The sequence below is a fragment of the Parasteatoda tepidariorum genome, chromosome 2, assembly GCF_043381705.1.
Source record: "Parasteatoda tepidariorum isolate YZ-2023 chromosome 2, CAS_Ptep_4.0, whole genome shotgun sequence".
NCBI classification, from domain to species: domain Eukaryota; kingdom Metazoa; phylum Arthropoda; class Arachnida; order Araneae; family Theridiidae; genus Parasteatoda; species Parasteatoda tepidariorum.
In genome coordinates, this window is record NC_092205.1 from 78,105,989 (window position 1) to 78,128,163 (window position 22,175).

General features: G+C 26.9%; 1 protein-coding gene across 1 annotated transcript in view; it reads left to right on the forward strand.

The window, feature by feature from the left end:
* The window catches only part of LOC107453736 (dual specificity protein phosphatase CDC14C), a 104,557-nt gene extending 84,456 nt beyond the window's left edge, over positions 1-20,101 (forward strand). The window contains exons 8-15 of the mRNA XM_071176930.1: positions 2,804-2,891; positions 3,644-3,874; positions 6,059-6,197; positions 8,456-8,699; positions 10,472-10,687; positions 14,032-14,258; positions 16,453-16,701; positions 19,490-20,101. Coding sequence (XP_071033031.1) covers positions 2,804-2,891; positions 3,644-3,874; positions 6,059-6,197; positions 8,456-8,699; positions 10,472-10,687; positions 14,032-14,258; positions 16,453-16,701; positions 19,490-19,535 — 1,440 coding nt within the window. The 3' untranslated portion in view covers positions 19,536-20,101. The remainder of the gene's footprint in view (positions 1-2,803; positions 2,892-3,643; positions 3,875-6,058; positions 6,198-8,455; positions 8,700-10,471; positions 10,688-14,031; positions 14,259-16,452; positions 16,702-19,489) is intronic.
* The last annotated feature ends 2,074 nt before the right edge of the window (positions 20,102-22,175 follow it).

Sequence of the window (22,175 nt, forward strand, 5' to 3'; positions counted from 1 at the left end):
AGAAAAGATGCCAGGTAATACAGCAGAAGAAATAGAAGACTGGTGTCGAGACACTGAAAACGACGCAGAACTTCAAATTGTAAATGATGATGAAATTGATGCTGACATTTTGAATGAAAATCGGAACTCCACAGAGGAAGAGAAAGAAGTAGGTGATCAATTTCAAGATAGTGGACCTTTTCATATAGAAGAAAGCAATTCATTAAATATTGCAATGAATTGGCTAAAACATTGGCTAAAATTGGCTAAAACTGGATCAAAATGATGTTGATCCAGTTCAGTTGATTTATTTAAAAAGAATAAGGGATATGGCTGCTCAAAAAAGAGTATCTTCTTTGAAACAAAAGTCTTTGCTAGATTTCTTTTGCAATGGAAAATTAAAAAAAAAATTTTAAAATCAGTAATTGATAAAAAAAATTTATTAAAAGCTGAAGTATGATAAAAATAATTAAAAAAAAAAAGTTTAAAAAAATAAAATAAAAAGTATAAAAAAATAAAATAAAAAGTATTTAAAAATTAAAAAAAAAAACTTGTAAACACACCAGAGCTATATTAGATAGTACTCTGCCAGTCCTGTGAAGTGTGAAGGGAAGTTAGTGCATAAATAATAATAATTTAAACTAGATTTTAAACAACTTTCCAATTATCCGAACTTTTCATTATCCGAACCACGTTCGGTCCCGAGCAGTTCGGATAATCGGCGCTCTACTGTAGTTGAAACTGAGTTTAGTTCTTGTTATTAATTTATTATTTGCAGGAAGCATCTGTTGGTTTTCATTAATCAAAAAGAAAGTATTGTATGGAGTTTTTACAGGTAGAGAGAAGCAAAATATTTAAATTTATTTTTTGCGTTTAGTTTTTAATTTTTTTCCAACTAAGTTAATTTTATTTATCTTCATTTACTTTATAATAATTCTTATACGTTCCTGAAAACTATAACTGTAATCTATGAAAATTTCTTGTGCATACTAATTTTTTTCTTCAGGGATGCTTCCATTGGACCAACAACATATCACTTAGGACTTTTAGATTGTTTACGTGCCCTTAAAAAGGTGAATAGTATGTTTTCAATATTTAAAGTAATTATTCTTTTTAGATTTCAGTTTTCTGTTCTATTAGATAAAGTGCTCAAAATGTTCATTTTAAATCAATTTTTTACTAAATAAGCTTTTCAGAATATAGTTTTTTTTTGTTTGCTTGGAGTTTCACTTATGTAAACATGTCTATAACTTTTATTTTATTATGTTTATGGTTGTATGAAAAAATTTCAAGTATGAAAGATTACTATTGTAATTTTAATTTAAATAGATGTTTTAATTTTATAAATAATTTTGCATATTGGACTATAAATTTATGTTTCCAATTATACAACTTTTTAAGTTTCCTTTGTAACATAATTTTAACTGTTAGTAGATATTTTTCTTAAAACTCAATATCAACTAACTGATTAAATTTATGTGTATAGTTTATTGAGTGATCAAATAAAATTAAAAGTGACATTTAAAAGAGGATCTGATGCATTTTGTGTTATAAGGAATCATTAAAGGAGAATAATATGTTAAAGCACAAATTCTGTATATTTATTTGTGCTTCATTCATATTGTTATACTTTAACCATTTAACAGACATTTTTTATTGACAAATAAATTTTTTTTGCAGTTTTGTTACTAGTTAAACATAATTTAAATTTGAAATTATTTCAATACTCTTCACACTTTGAATTAAATCGTGAGATCTTATTTTGTTTGTCTTAATTTAGTTTTAAATATAAGTTGCTTATTTGCTAGTGTTTCACATGCAAGAAAAAAAAAATCAGCTTCTGATATTGTTTAAATAAATTAATTTATTGTTAAATATTTTCAGAATCAACTATTTTTAAATATATGTATCTATAATTAATTATTTTTTTTTTGTTCTGTTATTTTCAGGCCTTAGCTAACAATTTCTTTAACTTTGAAAATTTTGATGTTGAAGAGTATGAATATTATGAGGTAAGTTAACAAAGGCAAAATAGGTGAATCATTCAATAACATTAATATAATTATGAAAATTAAAAATTAATAAAAAATTTGCTTTTAGAATGTATAATTTACAATTTTATCTGTCATTTAGTTTCATTGTCATAGTTGATTGAGAACATGAGAGACAATCTTACATTTAGAGACAATCTTAACAAGGTGGGTGTCATGTTTGCTCTCATTGGAGAATTTCCTAGAGTGTTCATCAGCAAATTTTTTTGTGGCAAAAATTATAGAATTATTTGAATTATTACAACAACCATTGTACTCACCAAATTTGGTGTCCAACAATCTATTTTGACTTCCAAACTTAAAAAAATAGCTTGGAAAAATGCAATTCATGTCAACTGAGAAGTTCATAGCTCAAACAAATATCTTTTTAATGATCTTCAAAATCATACTTTTTAGGTGGCTGGAAAAATTTGAAGGAAAATATGTGTCAAGCTTAAAGGAGATTCTGTTGGAAAAAAATCTATGCTAAATAATTTTTTAAATCTCTTTATTAAGGACTTATTGATTGACACTCGTATTTAGCATACTCTTATAATTTTGATATTGATTAATGTGATGTTGATTTCTTTATGTTGAATAAAGATTCAAATAAATATATATTCATATTTTAATTTAGCCTGCAAAGATAGTACTTGTTTAAATCTTTTGGACTTACTAGATAAGCATTCTGAAATTAGAGTTTTTAATGATTTATTTTGTGCCAAGTAATAATTTTTGTTTACCTTTGATATATATGGTCAGAACTCAATTTTTTTTACCCCTTTATGTTCTAGAGAGTAGAATCTGGTGATTTAAGCTGGATAGTGCCAAATAAATTCATTGCCTTTTGTGGACCTCATGCTAAAAGTAAAATAGAAAATGGTAATGCTTACTTTTCTGACTTTAATATTATTCAATATTGAAATTTCTTTTGTGTATTCTGAAATATTTATGCACCATTTTTTAAAATTTATAAATTATCATACTTTTATTGTCAGTTCTGTTCTTTTAAGTTATTGTATTGCAAGCTAAACTAATGATAAACATTGGGTCTAATGATAAACATTAGACCCACAGTTACGGAAAATAATTAAGGGAAAGAAGTGAATCATTAGAAATCCAGTCAAAGAAAGGAAATTTTATTATTCTTTAATTTTTGTATTTTTTTATGTCAGCAATAAATTAAAAAAAAAAAATATATTTTTCAATTTATTTTCCAAATTGTCTAATAACTAATGCATCTAATACTTGTTAAAATGTATTTTTTATAAATGATGAACTTGGGGAATTTTTATTTATTGCACTATTTCATGTCTTTTCAAAAATCAGAATTAAATCTATTAATTTTGATTAATTTTTTGAATATTTAAAGAAAAATAAAGTAATCTCTATAATTTTTTTAAAAATCTCATGCAAATACTAATGTGGATTAATTTTTTTAAAGCCAGAGTATGCATCAAATGTATTTTTAAAAACTTTTTCTTCTTTCATTAGTATTGTTAAAATAATAAAGTTACAATGCAGCTTTTGCTAAACTAACCTTTTTAAATGAGCATATTACTTTTCATCCACTTTTCTATACAAAGTTTTTGTTTATTTATTTGACAATTGAAGTTGTACGTTCTTGTTTTCAGGTTACCCATTTCATTCTCCTGAATCTTACATACCCTATTTTCGGAAGCACAATGTTTCAACAATTGTCAGGCTCAATAAAAAAATATATGATGCTAAAAGATTTGTAGACAATGGTTTTGACCATAGAGACTTATTTTTTATTGATGGTAGTACACCAAGTGATGCTATCATGAGAGAATTTTTAGATTTAGCAGAAAAAGCTAAAGGTGCTATAGCTGTGCATTGCAAGGGTAAGTTGTATGTAACATAGCTACCAACTGTTCAGAATTTTTCGGATTTGTTCCTAATTTTTAAATCAAATCTGAAAATCTTATATTTTTATAAAAAATCTGAATTTTCACAAAATTGCAGTATTTTTGCTTTTAAACCAATCCCTTGTTCTGATCGTCGCAAGCCCGCTTCCTGTGATAATTGTGCAGAATAAATTTTTAGTAGCTTTTTATGAGAAAATACTATTCTAAAAGCTATTGCTGATAATTTCACTAAATTGAATCTTAAACAACTATTATTATTTTTAAAAAATAGTATTGTAGTATTTAAACACTTGCATCAGAAATATTTGTTTCGGAAACTAATAACTTAAACTATTTGTGTGCTTAAACTTGCTTTATATTCAAACCTAAAGAAGAGTTTTTCATTTATTTAATAAAAAAAAATGCAAGATGATAATAAAATGATAAGGGATGTTTAAATCTTGATTTTATTAAAATGACTGTATCAAGTAAAATTGCTGTAATTAGTAAAATTACTGTTTTTAGTAAAGTTACTGTATTTGATAAAATTACTATTTCCAGTAAAGTTATTGTACCCAGTAAAATTACTGTACTTAGTAAAATTATTGTAATTGTAGTAAAATTACTGTTTTTAGTAAAGTTTAGTATTTGATAAAATTACTATTTCCAGTTCTGTTATTTATTTACTGTGCCCAGTAAAATTACGATATTTAGTAAAGTTACTATGTTTAATAAAATTACTGTATGCTTAGTTTATACATTACATTTTCTCAGATCAAGATACACATTTCTTTAATTAAAAAAACAAATTCTTTAATTAAAATTCTTTTTTTAAAAAAAGGAAGGAAAAACAAATAAAGCACCAAATATCAGAAGCTTTTTTTTTAAATTTTTTATTTATTATTATTATTCTTTTTTAAAAAAGGAAAAATTGCTTATGATCTTCAAATAAAATTAATTAGAAATCAGGAAATTGGAAATCATTTATAAAATGTTACTACACTTGTTGTATAATTCAGTTTCTTTTACATTCTTTTGCTGCCGTCTATTTAACTTTTTAAAGTTTGTTTATTTTTTAAACAATATTGCATTTCTTTATATGTTTTAATAATTTTGTAGCTCTATGATTCCAAAAAATAAATTTTTTTTATTATTATCATGTTCTTGTTTATAATTTTCAATAAAAGCAGATGATTGTTTTATTACATTATATGTGTAAAACTTTTATTTGCGTAAAGATGATACAAACTTCTAAAATGTAGCATAAATAGCATCTAAATACATTTAATTCAATGTAAATTGTAAATGGAAGTATACTATTTTATTTTTATAGTAACTCAAAATTTAACAAGCTGTATAAACACTTTAAATAAGTTTTTAATGTTTTACTTTAAGCTAAATATCAATGTAAAGTTTTATCTTTTAATGAGCCTGTTGTTCAAACTTATGATTAATAACTAATTAATTAATAACTAAATTAAGCTGTCAAGTAAACCTAGGATAAGTTAAATGAAGGCATAGTTCCAAATTATTACAAACATGAATTTTTTACTTAAATTCTGCCTCTCTTCTTTTCTTTTATTTAATGAAATATTTATGTTAGAAGTATTTATGTTATGTTGTTCTGTTATTTAATGAAGAAATATGAATGTTGCATTTAAGAACTTTCTAATTAAACCTAATGGAGATTGGGTATACTTCGTTCAAAACAAGGCGACGAGCCACAAAAAAGGGCTATTTCATTTTAGTGCCTTTATTTCTTCTTTATTCACATTATTTTGCTTTATTTGCTAATAATGAATAATTTTGAATAATTATTTCTTTTGAAATGCATTATTGAAAACAGTTTACCCAGATTTCAGAAAAAAGTATTTGAAAATTTAAAAAAAACGAAAAATAAATAAATAAATAAATAAATAAAATGTGAAAAAAAATATTTTTAAGTTTATTTAGTAAAAATTGAATTTTTTTCTTAACAAATATTTTAACTAATAAGTTTGAGCATGAATAGATTTGAGTTTTTCTTTGTTTTAATTTACTCTTTTTCTTTAAAATTCATTTTCAAATTTTTTATTTTTTTTTAACATTATGAATACTTTTTACTATTTGTTTAAATATTTGTTTTCAGACATGCGTGTTTTGAATTTTTTAATTAATTAAGTATTTTTCTTGTTTTAAAAGCTGGTCTCGGTCGTACAGGGACTCTAATTGCTTGCTACATTATGAAACACTACAGGTTTACTGCAGCTGAAGCCATTGCTTGGATTCGAATTTGCAGACCTGGTTCCATCATAGGACATCAGCAACTGTGGCTGGAAGAGTAATTATGATTTTTAATTATTCTAATTATAAGGTTTGAATTAAGGTTGTTTAAATTATAATTGTTTTTATGTTTTAAATAATTGCTGATAGTTTGGCAATAAAATTGAAGTTGATGTTTAGAGTTTTCAAATTATCCTGTTTAAATGATTGGATGCTCATTTAATAGTTTTAATTCATTATTTTTAATTAAAAAATTATTTTTATAATGTAAACTTTATTGTTCAACTCATTGCTAATTAATTTATAACCAACTTTGAATTACATTTTGATTTCCATTTTTTGATATGCTGCATAATATGCAAAGATATGCACAGTTTCCTTTTCATGTTATGCAAAGGCTGTTACATGCTGGTATATTCCATTAGGCTTTGAAATTTATTGAGAAAATAATTGTCTTTTCCTTTTTGTAGTGTACATTGGCCTACAATATCATAAGTCTATCACGAGATCCCCTTTTTTACCTTAAGTTCCCTTCTGCTTTAATACTTTGTAAATTATATATTATTAGGCAGTATTAAAACAGTGATATTAATTTATGAGAGGGCAATGCGTCGAACAATAAACAAGCTATATTGTTATTATTTATATAATTTTTTATAATTAATTCCCTTATTTTTTTTATCAAAGTTATTTTTGTTCTAAACAACAAAAAGTTTAAAAAAAACAACTTATTTTTTTAAAGATTCTATTGGCCTTCAATATGTTATAAACAAAACTTTTCACTACTTTTGTCTCGGAAAATTTGAATTCTTTGATTGTAGAAATTGTAAAATCATGAATATGCAGCAGATTTTCATCATAATTTGCTTTTAATATCCATGATTTTACTTCTTCATTGTACTATAAAAGTGTAAGTGGTTCAGTTAATTTTGGAATTATTCATTTATTACTTTATTATCAGATTAGTTTTTATATTGATAGATTTTTTTAAAAAAGATGTCTTAATTTTTTATGTCAGAAACTAAATATTTTTTAAAATAGTATTAGCAACTTTTTAAATTTCTTAATTTTCTCATTTCTGCTGTAACTATGCAGGTGCATTAACTACATGATGATAACTACTTGCAGATTAGTGTGTAACAAGCATGCTTAACACAAACAAAGAAAGAACACCATAAAACAAATCAAAAGACAAAAAACATGTTAAAAACTTCATTGAAGTCAAGCTGTAGATCCTGTGCTAAAAGCTCGTCGTATAAACTGCCAATTTCTATCATATAAATTTCCAGACAATGTATTGCAAATTTAAACCAAGAAACTACTCACATTGCTTCTCTTTTCTTTCTTTTCATATTAAAAGCACAAATCAATAAACAAAGTGAGAAGCGTCTAAACATTGAACTTATGTATACAATATGTCAAAAAAAAGAAATAAATAATGAACTACCCAACATAACTTTTGATCTAATGATCAGATCTTCATGTTCTGGTGCTCTATCTTAATAATTCAAGAGGACAACCTTGATTATGCTGATTAATAACAGCAGAGAATATTTTAAGTTACGAAATCGGATACAAAGCATACTTTCTCTGAATAAACTCACCTTTTTTCGGCTGATTCGGATTTCTGACCCCCAAAATATAGGTGGTAGCTGCAATTCAGGAAATATGGTCCCCATAGTTTTGTCAGGAGAGTGATCCAAATTTTACTTTTTGCGTATTTGACGTACATATTGAGAATTTTTGAAACGAAATAAAAGTTTTGTACACAATTATATTTTTTTGTTTTTCAGAAGATAATTCCATGCAAGCAAATAAACTTTACTAAATATTTATACTTTTAATTATATTATTTAATAATAATCGGAAAAATTTTGAACTTTAAGGGGTAGCATTTTACATCATTTTAAAGTATCAAATTTTACATGGCAAAATACAAAATTTGTGCAAAATTGTTTGAATAGTTCCTGAGAAATAGAATTTTAAATCTATGACTTTTCTAAGAATCGATTTGAGATTACCCTCCCCCTCAAACCAGTAGATTGAGCCTCAGAATGTGAAGATCTGATCATTAGATAAAAAGTTATTCAGGGCACTCTGTTTTTTTTTAAGCGCTGTATGTGTTCTTTAGCTATTGGTTTTGGTTTTAACTTAATTTTCTTATGCATTCTGCATTCTGTGATTTGATCTTCTAAATTTTCTTGGATATTATTAAAAATTAATCAAATTATTCTACTACAATAAAACTAATGGATGAAAAAAGCATTTATTAGAATAATTTTAATTACATTTCTTAAAACTTTTTCAATGTTACAGGAAGCAATCATATCTTTGGCTTCAGGGTGACTTGCATAAACTCAGGAATTCTCAAAATAACACCAAAAAGAAGCTGATTGATAGCAAATCAAAAGAGTTGAAGTCTCCTGGTAGATCTAGTCTTGCAATACCTCGTGAAAGACTGCAACCAAATGCTTTGAGGTCCTCTGGTCAAAACTGTCTAACTCTCAGAAACAGCCTGGACAATGGTGCTGAGGCTGATGATCTTGAGGTAATAAAATTTGTTTGATTTAAAACAATGTACAAAGTGGTTTTTATGTTAGATGAGATGCTAAAAATTAATCTGTTTTTCTTCTTCTTTTTCCGATGATTTTTTCACAATTAATTCTAAATTTGAATTCTGATTCACGCACACATTAATTACAGTATCATTTTTGAACTATCTGTGTAGGTTTAAAACAATGGCTTAACTGAATTACTTTGGAGTTAATGTTTGGATATTAATTTTTTAGTTTTAAGTGTTTATAATTTAGATGTGAACTAGAATTTTCTTTTCTATATTGAAAAGAGTGGTCAGTGTGCGTGTGGGTGACCTCTTGGATCAGTCTGCGTAGGGACCGAGGGTGTGTGGTATTGACTCATTAAACTGTTCTACCGTAAAGTGCTCGATTTCGTGTGTAGGTCGTCAGGCTACCGAAGCGGGGATGCCATCCCCTCTGCAGAAAATCAAAATTGTGATGACATGTCTTCGAATCATCCTCAGGGATGTTTCCCAGACCGTCGCCAATAGCCCATTGTGCAGCTCTAGTGAGACGTAAATGAACTACAACAACAATAGCTATATTGAAAAGGTGTGTTTAGTTGATATCATAGCACAGTTCCTAAGAAATAATTTGAACCATTCAACCCTTTATTTTATTGCTAGAGGCTCATTCCTTCCTTTAATAGCTCTTAATCTGGTCTATTAAGCATGCCAATTTGGAAATGAGGTCGATTTCAGTTAGGTCTTGAGGTAGTGATTGTAGTGAGGTAGTGGTCGTGATACAGTTAGGGTGATTTAGTTGTGAGGCCTATCTCATGATTGACAAACAGTATATATTCTATATTTCATCAGATTATAATTATTGCCATGTTTTAAAAATTAAACTATAAAAACACATAAAATTTTGATATTATAATGACTTTATAGTTTTTATACTAAGATACGTATTGTGTAAGCAAAATAAAATATTATATTAATAATTAATATAATTGTATTATTTTGTGTTAGTTAGATGCTTGAGAATAACATTTTCAAAAAGAGGTTATTATATTTATTGAAGTCTATTTAATTGTAAACAGTTCAACACGTAGACATCCCCCCACCATCTCTAGATGAGGTTGTCCTAGCTATTAAAAAACTCAACAACAATAGGTTGGCTTGTCCCGACTGTATACCATCTGAGCTACTAAAAACTGAAGAACCAGAGCTTCTTAATGCCATCTATAATATCATGGTTAACGTTTGGGATACGGAGAAATTGTCCATTGGATGAGAAGAAGGCTCCATTTGCCCCATATTTAAGAAAGGAGACCAACTCAAATGTCGTAACTATAGGGGCATTACATTCCTCAATATGGCATATAAAATATTTTCCAACTTGCTTTTTACAAGACTTCTCCCTTTTACCTACAAAATAACAGGAGACTACCAATGTGGTTTTCGATTGCAAAGATCTATAATAGATCAAATTCACACCCTGAAACAAATTTTAGAAAAAACTAAGGAATGTAATTTCAAAACTTTTCATTTATTTATAGACTTTAAAGCTGCCTACGACAGCATAAAGAGAGATAAACTACTGAAAGCAATGGCCGAATTTGGGATCCCTGCTAAACTCATTAACTTAACCAGAGCTTCACTAAGTAATATAAGATGCTGGGTTAAAATTCAAGATCAATTATCGGAACCATTTTCAACAGAGAGAGGCCTGCGTCAGGGGGATTCCCTCGCCTGTCTACTCTTTAAATTAGCTCTGGAGAAATGTATCAGAGATAGTGGATTAAACCGAAAAGGCACCCTTTGGAATAGATCAGTTACTGGCATATGCCGATGACATTGAAGTCATAGGAAAGTCAGAGAGAGCAGTGAGAGAGGCCTTTCTGGCACTTGAAACTTCTGCTGCAAATATGGGCCTTACCATCAACGGAGATAAAACTAAATTTATGGAATCTCCAGCCACAACTGTAAATCATGATCATTTATTCATAAATGGTTACACCTTTGAAAAGGTTAATGAATTCAAATACCTTGGAACAATGATCAATGACCAAAACAGCATAAAAACAGAAGTAGACAACTGAATTAAAATGGAAATCAAGTGTTTCTTTGGACTAAGAAAGCAATAAGAGATCAAGCCTAATCAGTCGAAAAACCAAAATTTAAATTTATAAGACTCTTATTCTACCTGTATTGCTCTATGCAAGTGAAACATGGACACTAAACGCAGATACTCAGCATACTCTTGGTATTTTTTAAAGGAAAATCCTTAGAAGTATTTTTGGCTCAGTACAGGAAAGAGGCTGTTGGCGAATCAGATACANAAGGTTTAAAAAGAAAGCAGTTAGTTTAATTAATGAGAATATTGCATCAAGTGTTCTATAATTAATATTTATTATAGTTAATATTTTTAATGAGAATAATCTTTTATGACGCAAACAGTTTTATAGACGCTTCAAAACCAGCTGTTTTTACAGTTTCACTTTTAATCTGCATTATTGTTGTAATTTGCATTCCATATGTCGTAATTTTGTTAAAAATTATTTTGAAAATGAGAAATTTTTATCGTCAATTGCCGTAAATCAATTTATTGGTATATAAAATATTTTTATGCATTTATAAAATCATTTATTCATCCAATTATTCACTAAATTGTCCTTCAATGATTCACCTGCAAACAAATTCACTACTACTTATTGTTGACTCATAGTAATTCACTGATTGGTATCCTTTCATTCCTTCCTCATTTTTACTTCATTCACTCGCTGTTCCTAAAATTGTCCATGATGACAGTTTTCATGATGAAGTGACAAGAGTACTCGTAATAAACTGTTTGTGAAATATACTATCCTAAAATAACCATTAATAAAATTAAGAATAACTTTGAATAAAAAAATTATTGAAAGAACAGACAGTCGTCATAGTAACAATAAAATATTAAATGATCATTTCTATCAAGAAAGTTTTGAAAAAGATTAGATATTCTGTACTCTTACTAATATTGGTATATAAAACAATGTATAAGAATAAATAAATAAAACCCTATGTTAAATGATAGTTACAAAAATAATAAGCATTTAGATAAATCAGATGAATAATCCAGTTCACAATTAGAAAATATTTTTAGAGAAAAAAGTATTATTTCAGTTTCTCAAGAAAATCTTAAGAATTATTTTAAATATATATGAAAGAACAAAATATAAATTTAAGTGTATATATGTTTCTAGTTATTTTAAAATTAACTAAAATTTTGGTAATTATATAATTATCTTGGAAGTTCACCTTTTAGACTTTCTAAGTATTCCCAATTTCTCAAAAAAACTGCCAAGATTTGGATGAAAAACTTAAACTTTACATTTTCAGATGAAATAGAAGTATGTTCTACATAAAATATTAAGATTTGTATCATCAAACTCACATTATACTAAGAGTACGTTTGACACACAGGCTCATGGTCATTATCCAAGGTCACTCCTGTTTTTCTTTTGCATTCACCTTTTGAAAATATTGGCTTGTTTGTGGGATGGTTTCTTGAACCGTAAATCTCCACAGAAAAGAGCATCCCTAGAAAATACGGAACTCATTCTATTCAATGTCGATCTAGTTCTCCTGCCCACTTTTATTTCCATCTTTAGTAAAACGTTTACTTAGAGAACTTTAACTATGAAAAAAAGTAGCCTAAGAATATATAATTAATAAAAAATAACCTATAAATATATGTTTAAAGCAAATAATACATTAAAAAAGGAAGAAATAAATAATTTACAGAATATTAAATCTGGGTCTTGATTGACACCTATCTTACCTGGTGTTCCGGTCGATAGTCTGCCGTTTTCGCAGGCTCTGTATATCTTATTATCTTGTTTAGATAAAATTTTATAAGTGTGACTTGAAATCAGTACTTATAATTTTTATGTTAGAAATATGTAGAATTATATGCTGCTACTAATTGCTGAAGAATAATATGCTATCTAAAGTACTTAAACCTTTTTTTTATTACTTTAATTTAGGCAAACGTTTTACTATTTTTATTAAACATTTAGATTATTTTTAATATTAAAAGTAGATCAAAAAAGGGGCTGAGCTACATGTCAATATTTCCTTAAGTACCTANTAGAAAAGACAACATTTTCTAATACTATAAAAGATATGTATCATTTGTATTCAGTGCCGACAGAAGGCGTCACACCCCTGGCGAAACTGAAAAGGGTGCCCTTAACTTAATTTTGGGTAGAGAATCTTAAAAAAATCCTTGAATCGTCTTGTTGGTATAGTCATAACGATGTAGATAAAAAAAAAATTTTTAAACTTTAAATTACAATATTTCTTTCAGAGAATTATAAAATCAATGTCAATCCTAAATGTTGATTTGGAAAACAAGTGAAAAAGATAAATTGCAATTAATACATTCAAGGTTTAAAAAGAAAGTCGTTAGTTTAATTAATGAGAATATTGCATCAAGTGTTCTATAATTAATATTTATTATAGGCAATATTTTTAATGAGAATAATCTTTTATGATCCAAACAGTTTAATAGACTCTTCAAAACCAATTGTTTTTACAGTTTCACTTTTGATCTGCATTATTGTTGTAATTTGCATTTTGTTAAAAATTATTTTGAAAATGAGAAATTTTTATCATCAATTGCCGTAAATCAATTTATTGGTATATAAATATTTTTATGCATTTATAAAATCATTTATTCATCCGACTATTTACTGAATTGTCCTTCAATGATTCACCTATAAACTAATTTACTGCTACTTATTGTTGACTCGTATTAATTCACTGATTCATTGATTGGTATCCTTTCATTCCTCATTTTTACATGATTTACTCGCTGTTCCTAAAATTGTTCATGATGATAGTTTTCATGATGAAGTAACAAACTTACTCGTAATAAACTGTTTGTAAAAAATACTATACTAAAAATAATCATTTAAAATAATTTAAAACTGACTTTGTATAAACAAATTGGTATTAAAAGAACTGACAGTTATCATAGTAGCAATAAAATACTAAATGATCATATTAAATGATCAAATATTGCGAGATATTTAGAAATATCATTATAATTAAACTTTGATCTGCACTGATTGGAATTCTTTTCTATCAGAGTTTTTGCAGCCTATTTCTTTTTGGAAATATGAGTGTAGAGTGTTTCTGTACTTAATATTTGGGGAAATTCATAGGATAAATATTTTTTTAACTTCTTGACTAAATTAAATTAATTAATATTGACTGATTATATTTCTTAATTTTTAAAATTATAGTAAATACTGTTAATTTTTTATGTGATCATTTTGGAAATTATAATAATTTTTTCAATACTTTAGTTTAGAAGAATTATTAATTTTTTCATTACTTTAGTTTAGAAGAATTATGTGCATTACGCAGAACAACTTCTCAACCTTTAAGACCTTTACCACCAGGCGGAGCTGTTGAAGCATCTACATATATATCCCCGACAAAGCAAATCAGAGAACGTACGAAACCTTTGAAGCCAATTAGTCCTCTGAATTCTCCTCTTCAAAATCGTAAAATCAATTCGAAACAAAGTATACCTGTTGCAGCAAGTAAAAGGTAAAATGCTCATGTCATTATTTTTTATTTGGTTTATGATTCTTTATATGTGGTTTATCTATATAACTGTGAGAATATGATGCAAACATGATTTGATTTTAATATTTGTTCATATTCATTTTAAAGTTTTTAAATATAGAATTTTTCAAAAGTATGAAGCAACTTTAATGTAAAAGTTTTCTTGCTGAATTACTACCTAAGTGATGGAAATGAATTATTTATAACTACATTAAAAATTGATTGTGAATTTGTATTTTAGTAGTCATGAAAAATATATAGCTTAAAATTAAATATTAGTCAGTAACAAGGTAATTTTTTTGGTATGAAATATAAAGTGAAATTGAAAAGTAGCAAACCTCAGGGCTTTTGCTAATTTAATTTATCTAATAGTGTTCATTATTGTGAAATAATAACATAAGTTATAATAACATAAGAATAATAACATAAGTTATAAATTTATTTTAATTTTATCATTTATTTATTTTCTAATTTTTATAAGGTATTTTTATTGATAGAACTGCACTTGAAAAAGTCTTGATCAAACTCAATATTATAGATTGATTTGTAATGTAGTAAAATAATGTAAAAACAAAGAAATAAAATCAGCACTTTGAAAGTCACTTTGAATCAAACACAATTTTCATATCAGTCAGGTATCAAATGAATAGTGTTCTTTTGTTTTTTGCAGTTTTGTACATCAAAATGAGTATTAGATGAATTTCTTTGTTTATAATATTATTATTTAGGTTTTATCTATTATGTATATGTTTTGCATATTTGTTTACTGAGTCCTAGTATTAATTTTATATGAGTACTATTAATCTAATTTTGACATTCGTTTCAGCAGAATTTGCTCTTACATGACTTGAAATGTATTTTTTACAAAAAGAGGAATATTTAGCTCAGCTTTGTGCAAACATTAAAAGTTTTATCTCAAGAAATTTACCTTTATGATTAAAGAGTAGAAAACTCTAGGGAAGGCCAAATGGCTTTCCACAGGTTGAGCAAAAAGTTTTGCATGATAATGTATTTATTCTTAAAGTGAGATATTTATTTTGGGTTACAAATCAATACAGTAGAACTCATAAAAGATATATTTTTTTAATACTGTCGAACTCATTTATAACTAGTAAGATTCACAATTAACAAGGTCCTGTATTTAACAAAGAAAATGGAAACTTTTGTTTGGTGCAATGTTATTCATGTGTTAGATTGTACTGCTTCAGAAAGAAATTTTTTCACATTTTCTCAGATTAAACATAGGAAATAAGTTTTAAAGTATGTAATAATATAAAAATAATTAAAAAAATACAGCAGTGAACCAATAATTTAAAAAAAAAGTTTTTAGTTGTTTTCATCCAGAATAATTGCAAAACTGATTTCTTCATCTTTTTCATGAGTAAAAATACTTTCACATAAGTAATATCAGCACAGGAAAAAGAAATTAAAAATTGTGACTCATTAAGAAAAACTGTACTTAAATCATTGACATGAACCATTGTTTAAAGTCATTACAAAATCTTGGACAATTTCTTAAAGTTGTTGAGGAAATGAATCATTTGATGCATTAAGATTTTTAAGTGAAAAATTAATCGTTATTAATATTAAATGATCTGGCTAAAGTGATTGTTGAAAAGACTGTTAGAATTTAATATAACCCTGTAACCAAAGCATTTTTGTGATAAAAGAATAAAGCAGTTTAAGGAGAGTATCGTTAAAAATAGATTTTGATATGTACTTTATATATAATTGATATGATTTTGATATTTACACTGAATTAATTATTCATACGCTTGTAATTGAATAAAAAGTTAGTCGTTACATTGATTGTTAAGAAAAGAATGAAAGTATTTTATATTCACTTTTTATTAAATGGGATAAAAATTGAATAATTGATTTAGTTTAGTTATAAAAGGAGTAAGAATAATTAAAAAAAATTAAATTTATAAAATTAAAGAAATTTAAAACCTAGAAAATATGTAATACCTGTTATGGCATGGCATGTCTAACTATCTAATTGTTGCTTAATAACCAAAAACTTAATACTTCTAAAATTGAAACACTGTAAATGCAATACACTTGGATTCTACAAACAGGCATTTATCTATCCAACTATAATTATCAGCTGGTATTTCTAATAAAGAACAAACTTTTTCATAAGCCATGACATTTATGCTTCTTCATTTCAAAACAGACACCGAGCATGCTGTGTTCTTGAACCAATCCATCGACCTCCTGTCCAGCGCAAGAAACGGCATGCCCCTTCCAAGCCTGTGGTACTTTGGGATCCCAGTAGCAGCTATATCTCTAGCCTAAAGCCTCCACTTTATCACCTCAGGCCCTTAATCTTTCCTTCAGATATCCGTCGGACTGTCAAGTACAGTTCGACCCTAGACCCTCTATACTACCCATCTTTTATATCTCGTTACCCACCTTCCATTCTGTAAGTAGGATGCTACTAACATGCTTTTAGCTTACACCTCACCTGCACGTGCTGCCTGCCACTTTTTCTCTGTTGCTATTATAATCCATTAAAGTAATTATACATAATCACTATTTATCTTAGGTTGTATTCTCTTAAGTAGGACACTATTAAGTTACTCACCTGTAAGTGGTATAAAATGCTGTATCTTTTTAATACTTCTGCATGTGCTTCTTACTTCTTTATCTGTAGCAATGTAATGGAGTGAGGAAAATAAAATGAAAGTTTTGCAATAGTGCCTAAATAAGAAATCACTGCGCATTTTTGAAGTATAGTTTTAATTATTATATATATGTGTTATAGTTTCATTAAGATAATATGATAAATATGAATAAATAAATATGCAATGAATATGAATATAATTTTGCTTTTTTACTGTAATAAAATTAGTTTTTAATTCTTTTTGAAATGTGACTTCAAAGGACAACAATATTGTAGTCATTAAAATTATAAACTTATATCTAGAAATTAATTGACATCTAGGCTAAATGTGTGAAAAACGTTTTAATCTGTGTGAAATTTCAAAACTATATTTCTTAAGTGTTCTTTCTTTTTATTATACTTTTATGGTTTTTTACTCAACTATTTATAGTTCACATAGAAAATTCTTTATCAAAGCAAACTAAATTAGTTTCTTTCTTATTACAGGAAGCAATTGTGTATTAAATAGAAAGATTAGTAAGAGTTAACCTTTTGTTTGAAGCAGGAAGCAATTATGTATTAAATAGAAAGATTAGTAAGAGTTAACCTTTTGTTTAAAGCAATCAAAAATTAGAATAACACTGCCAATTTAAAGTTAATTACTTAAATCTGTGAAAAAAATTTTTATGTTGAAATGTTTTATATTTATTATGTAATATAAAAGAAAACTCAGCTATAAAGAAATAAAAGATTATCAGCAACGGTTAATTCATTTTCATTTTAATCATTATAGTCTTCTAAGAGAAATGAAGCTATATGTATTGGATAATTTTTTTAAGTTTAATATTTTTTTGAATGAAATATTTCAGACTAAGGAGCTTATAAATGCTTGAAAAGCATATGTTTTAATGAATTGATTTAATTCTTAATGTATATTCTTCAATTTATGTGTTATTTAAAAAAATAATAAACTGTTGATAATTGTTTTTATGCGTAATAATGCTGCATGCATTATAAGCTTTTGTATTCATTTTGCCATTAAAGTACCGAAATTTGTTTTGCTTTAGTTATACACAAAGCACCTATTTGTTTTCGGTTTTAGCTTTCACCTTTTTGTGTATTTTAAATTTTCAAAAATTTGTTGTTTGTGGAATTGATAACAATATGATCAATGTTTTTGTGAATTTAATATCTATGTTTAATATTTAATTCAGTATTATAATTAACCATAGTGATGTATTTTTTTTTTGAAAAAAAAAATTACTTATTTGTTTTCAGTTTTATTTAAATTTTTTTGGTAATAGGAATTTTATTAACTGTATTTTCGAGTTGAAATGTTTATTTTTTGTCATGTGAAATTATAGATCAATTTATTTGTAAATAATTAAGTGTAGCTTTTAGAACTCACGTTATAAGTGAAGAGATTGTAGAAATGCTTAGCAACATTTTAGTAAGCTTGCTGAGCTCAGATTTAGATTGTATAGAAATATGGAGAAACTAATTACTTCATACTTTTTTGTATAAAAAACAATATTCAGAAGCTTTGCAGAATATATTAATTTTTTAAACTAACAGCTGATGTTAAAATCATTTTAAATTCACTGATTGTTGCAATGAGAGAGCATATAGAAGAACATGTTGTGCATTTTCTAAATTCAGCCTTTAGAGTGAATATATTTTATTTCACGTTCTTGATGCCCCAACATTTTCCTCGCCATCGTTTTGTATAATTTGTCTTTAAGTGTGACAAGTTTTACGCTATTTTTTATTATTAATTAGTTTTTTTAAAATAATATTTGAAGGTAGACATCTTTCAGTTTTGGCTTTCTTCATTTCTTGGTTCAAAACAGAAATTTTCTTCAAAAGCAAATATTCTACGATGCTATCCCTAACAAATTTAGTGATCCTTCAGGAATAATTTTTTTCCATCAATAAAATAGCTAGAATGGAAACAAAACCACTCCTTATTCAAATGGAATTTTGGACATAACTCAGAAGACAATGGAACTTAAGTCAAGAGCCAGAATACCCACCATTCTGATCAGTGAGCAGTTAAAACTAACCTTCAAGTTAAATTTGTTTTATTTCAATTTCAGTTCTCTGATTGCATTTATCTGTTATATTATATATTGTATTTAATTATAAATCTTTTACTTGCACAAAATTTGAGATTTAAGAGAATATCTCCACTTTCTGGCATTTAACCCTTTCCTTCTCACTCCCGCGAAATTTCCGGGCTGGAGTGTTCAGTAACGTGCCAATAAGAATGAAACTAATTCATTTCTTTTCCTCGGAAAACATTTCATTTCCCATTTTACACACCAGATGGCAGTACTAGGATATTTTTAGGGTAATTGTAGATATTTAGTTTATTTTAAACTAGATGTCAGCACTAATCAAATACGTGTATTTGGTAAAATAGGCACTTTTATGACAGTTTTCTTGAAAATTAACCGAGCGTTAAGGGGTTAAACAACGGAAATATTTTAAACTCTTCATGTATTTCCAGGGTTATAACGATACAAAACACTCCAAACAACAAAACTCACCTAGTATTGCATTGTATTTTTCTTGAACTATTCTATATAAAATGATTTATATTTTTCAGTACTTTGAAAAACTCTTCACCAAGTAAGCCTTCCATGCCAAGATGACTTGTTGTTTAGTTGGAGGTCTAACCACTGGATTGAGATATGCTGGCATATTCATACCATCGCATTCCGTGTTTTTGCTGATGAAACACACTACTTGTGATAAACTCTATTAATTATTGTATAGTGTTGATTGTTATTAGTTTTATGATAATAACTGAGCTTCTTGTGCCTTTTTATACGTTTTGAAAAAACAACATTCCTATTTGTATAAAGCTTCATTACTGATGAGCTAAAATGGATGTTCTTAAAATATTAACTAACTATCGTGATTTTTATGTGCATTTTATAATTTTTTAATAGTTATAGTTGATTATCATTGATTGCTTTTTTTTTTAAAAAAAAATACAATACTGGCATGATCATAAGTCTTATTCATTTTTTAAAAAAATGCTTAATTTTTAAAGGGTTTTAATTTGTGTCCCTTGTTTCTGGATATTGATTTTTGTAGTAGTATTTATCAGTCCATTTAAATTTAGTTTTAATTATGTTTTGATTATAAAATTTTGATTCAAGTAATTTAATTATTGCTATAGTTTAAAGTGTATTTGTTGTGGTGGATATATATGGAGGGCTAAGAACAATTTAGTGATAAGCCACATTTCAGCATTAAACTGTTCCTTAGTATTTTTTCCAGGTTAGTACTTTATAAGTTCTTGGCATTTTTTGCAAGTAAAGCGCAATATACAGAGACTTCTTATTAACTATGTGGGATTTTTCAGGAAAACATTTCTCAAAGCAATTTGAAAGCGGGATTTATCATTATATTTAATCTTTGCCTTTTTTTAAAATTTTATTTCCTTATTTTTTTGGACCTTTATTTTGTTGAGTTATTGTCTATTGTTATTGGGAACAATTAATATATTTTATAAACTATTGTAAGTTTTAATTGTAATTATAGTTGATTTAATAAATTTAAATTAAAAGTGTCGAAAATCTTTCATGTAGAAAGTTTTATAAACCTGTTTTTTTATTCTAACGAGTAATCCATTAATCACAAATTTAAACTTTTATTAATAATATAGTTTTATGCTGACAATGAATTGCTTTATTTGTTTTTGAAATATTCACTTTTAGAATTGTAGTATTTTGTTTTTAAGAAAAATAACACTATCATCACAAACAGTAATGATAAAATCTATATTAATAACTTTTTAATGAAATTATTTTAAAGATAGTTTTGCAAAACTGTTCTAATTAATTTGACACTTCATTGTTTATGCAACTAAGAAATGTACTTAAGATATTAAATTTTTATTTATTTTATAATCATTTGTTATATTTGAACTGGTAGTACAATATTCATTACGGATTCAATCAAAATAAATATAGAGCTTAGACTTTTATTAAATGGCTTATTCTGTTGTTTAGTTTTGTAGATAGATTTAACCCCTTCAGCACCTACAGATGGATATAGGAACTATTCACCAGGCTTGCATATTCCAAGTTGATGCGACTAAAGAGCGCACATTGATACTATTACAAAAAATAAGAGAGTACTGTAGGTCTGGGTGATCTTGCACTGCTAAAGTCAGAAAGACTAGTCTCCTCTATGATATTGGGGGAAATGAAGTGAGAATCTCACGATTCCGAAGGGGTTAATATGCATCTGCTTCTCATAAATTTTTTGTATTTATTAATTTTGTTCTAATTTATTTTAGTATGTTGAAAATTAATATAATATATCATAATATGTAGTATAAATTATTATGATATGTACCTAAATAATATTACAGGTTATTGAAATATCTAACTTTCGTAGTACCTCAATTATACGATACAATTGGGACCAGACCTGACAGAAATGATAATACGTATATCCTACAACCTTTTTTTTACTGTTGGCATTTTTTAGGTCAATATTTTCCATTTTATAAAGATTTTAAGTTGAACTTAAATTATAATTATGCTATATAAAAGTAAAGCATTCCTGCAACAGCCCATTGTGGGCCAGAGGAGTCATGGAGGCTAAGCTCTACAATTTCGTGAGAGATGCCATGATCATGTCAGTGTGATTAGCGTTGAATGCAAGCTGCCTTACTTCCTAAACTGGCACCTATTGTTCCTGTAAGATGGTTTTCAGTAATTTTTTGAAAGAAAAATTGTGATTTCTCAGGAAAACATACAGTTTCAGTCTTATTAAGCTATTAATTAATTAATCTGTTCTGCAAAATTCTTAATTTTCCCAAATCCCAGTGTATGAAGGTATTAACTTACAATAGTTGAATGTTTTCGGAGTGGAAGAAGGTTCTAAGTGCATCAAACAGTCCATTAGCCTGTCTTGTAAAGTGGAAAGAGTTCAATCACTGTGACGCAAAAAGTTTAAATGAGTGTTAAAGATTTATTGATTTACTCTATAAGAATTTTTAGCAAAAGTTCAGAAACCATTTTATTTATTTTCTATTGTCAATTTTCAAAATTAAAAGTTAATTTGCAATGCTATTATTTTTCTCTATGCTAGCGGTTCAATAGCATATGCATGTCTGTTGGGCAGCAGATGTTCTTTTTCTCTTTAGACTGTATTTCAATATCTGTGCTTTCCATATGTTCAATTAAAATTTCCTGTTTTCTGTTGTTATAGGATAACTAGATTTAGTTAAATCTTTTTATTCGCATGGCCTTTATGCTAAATAACATTTATTT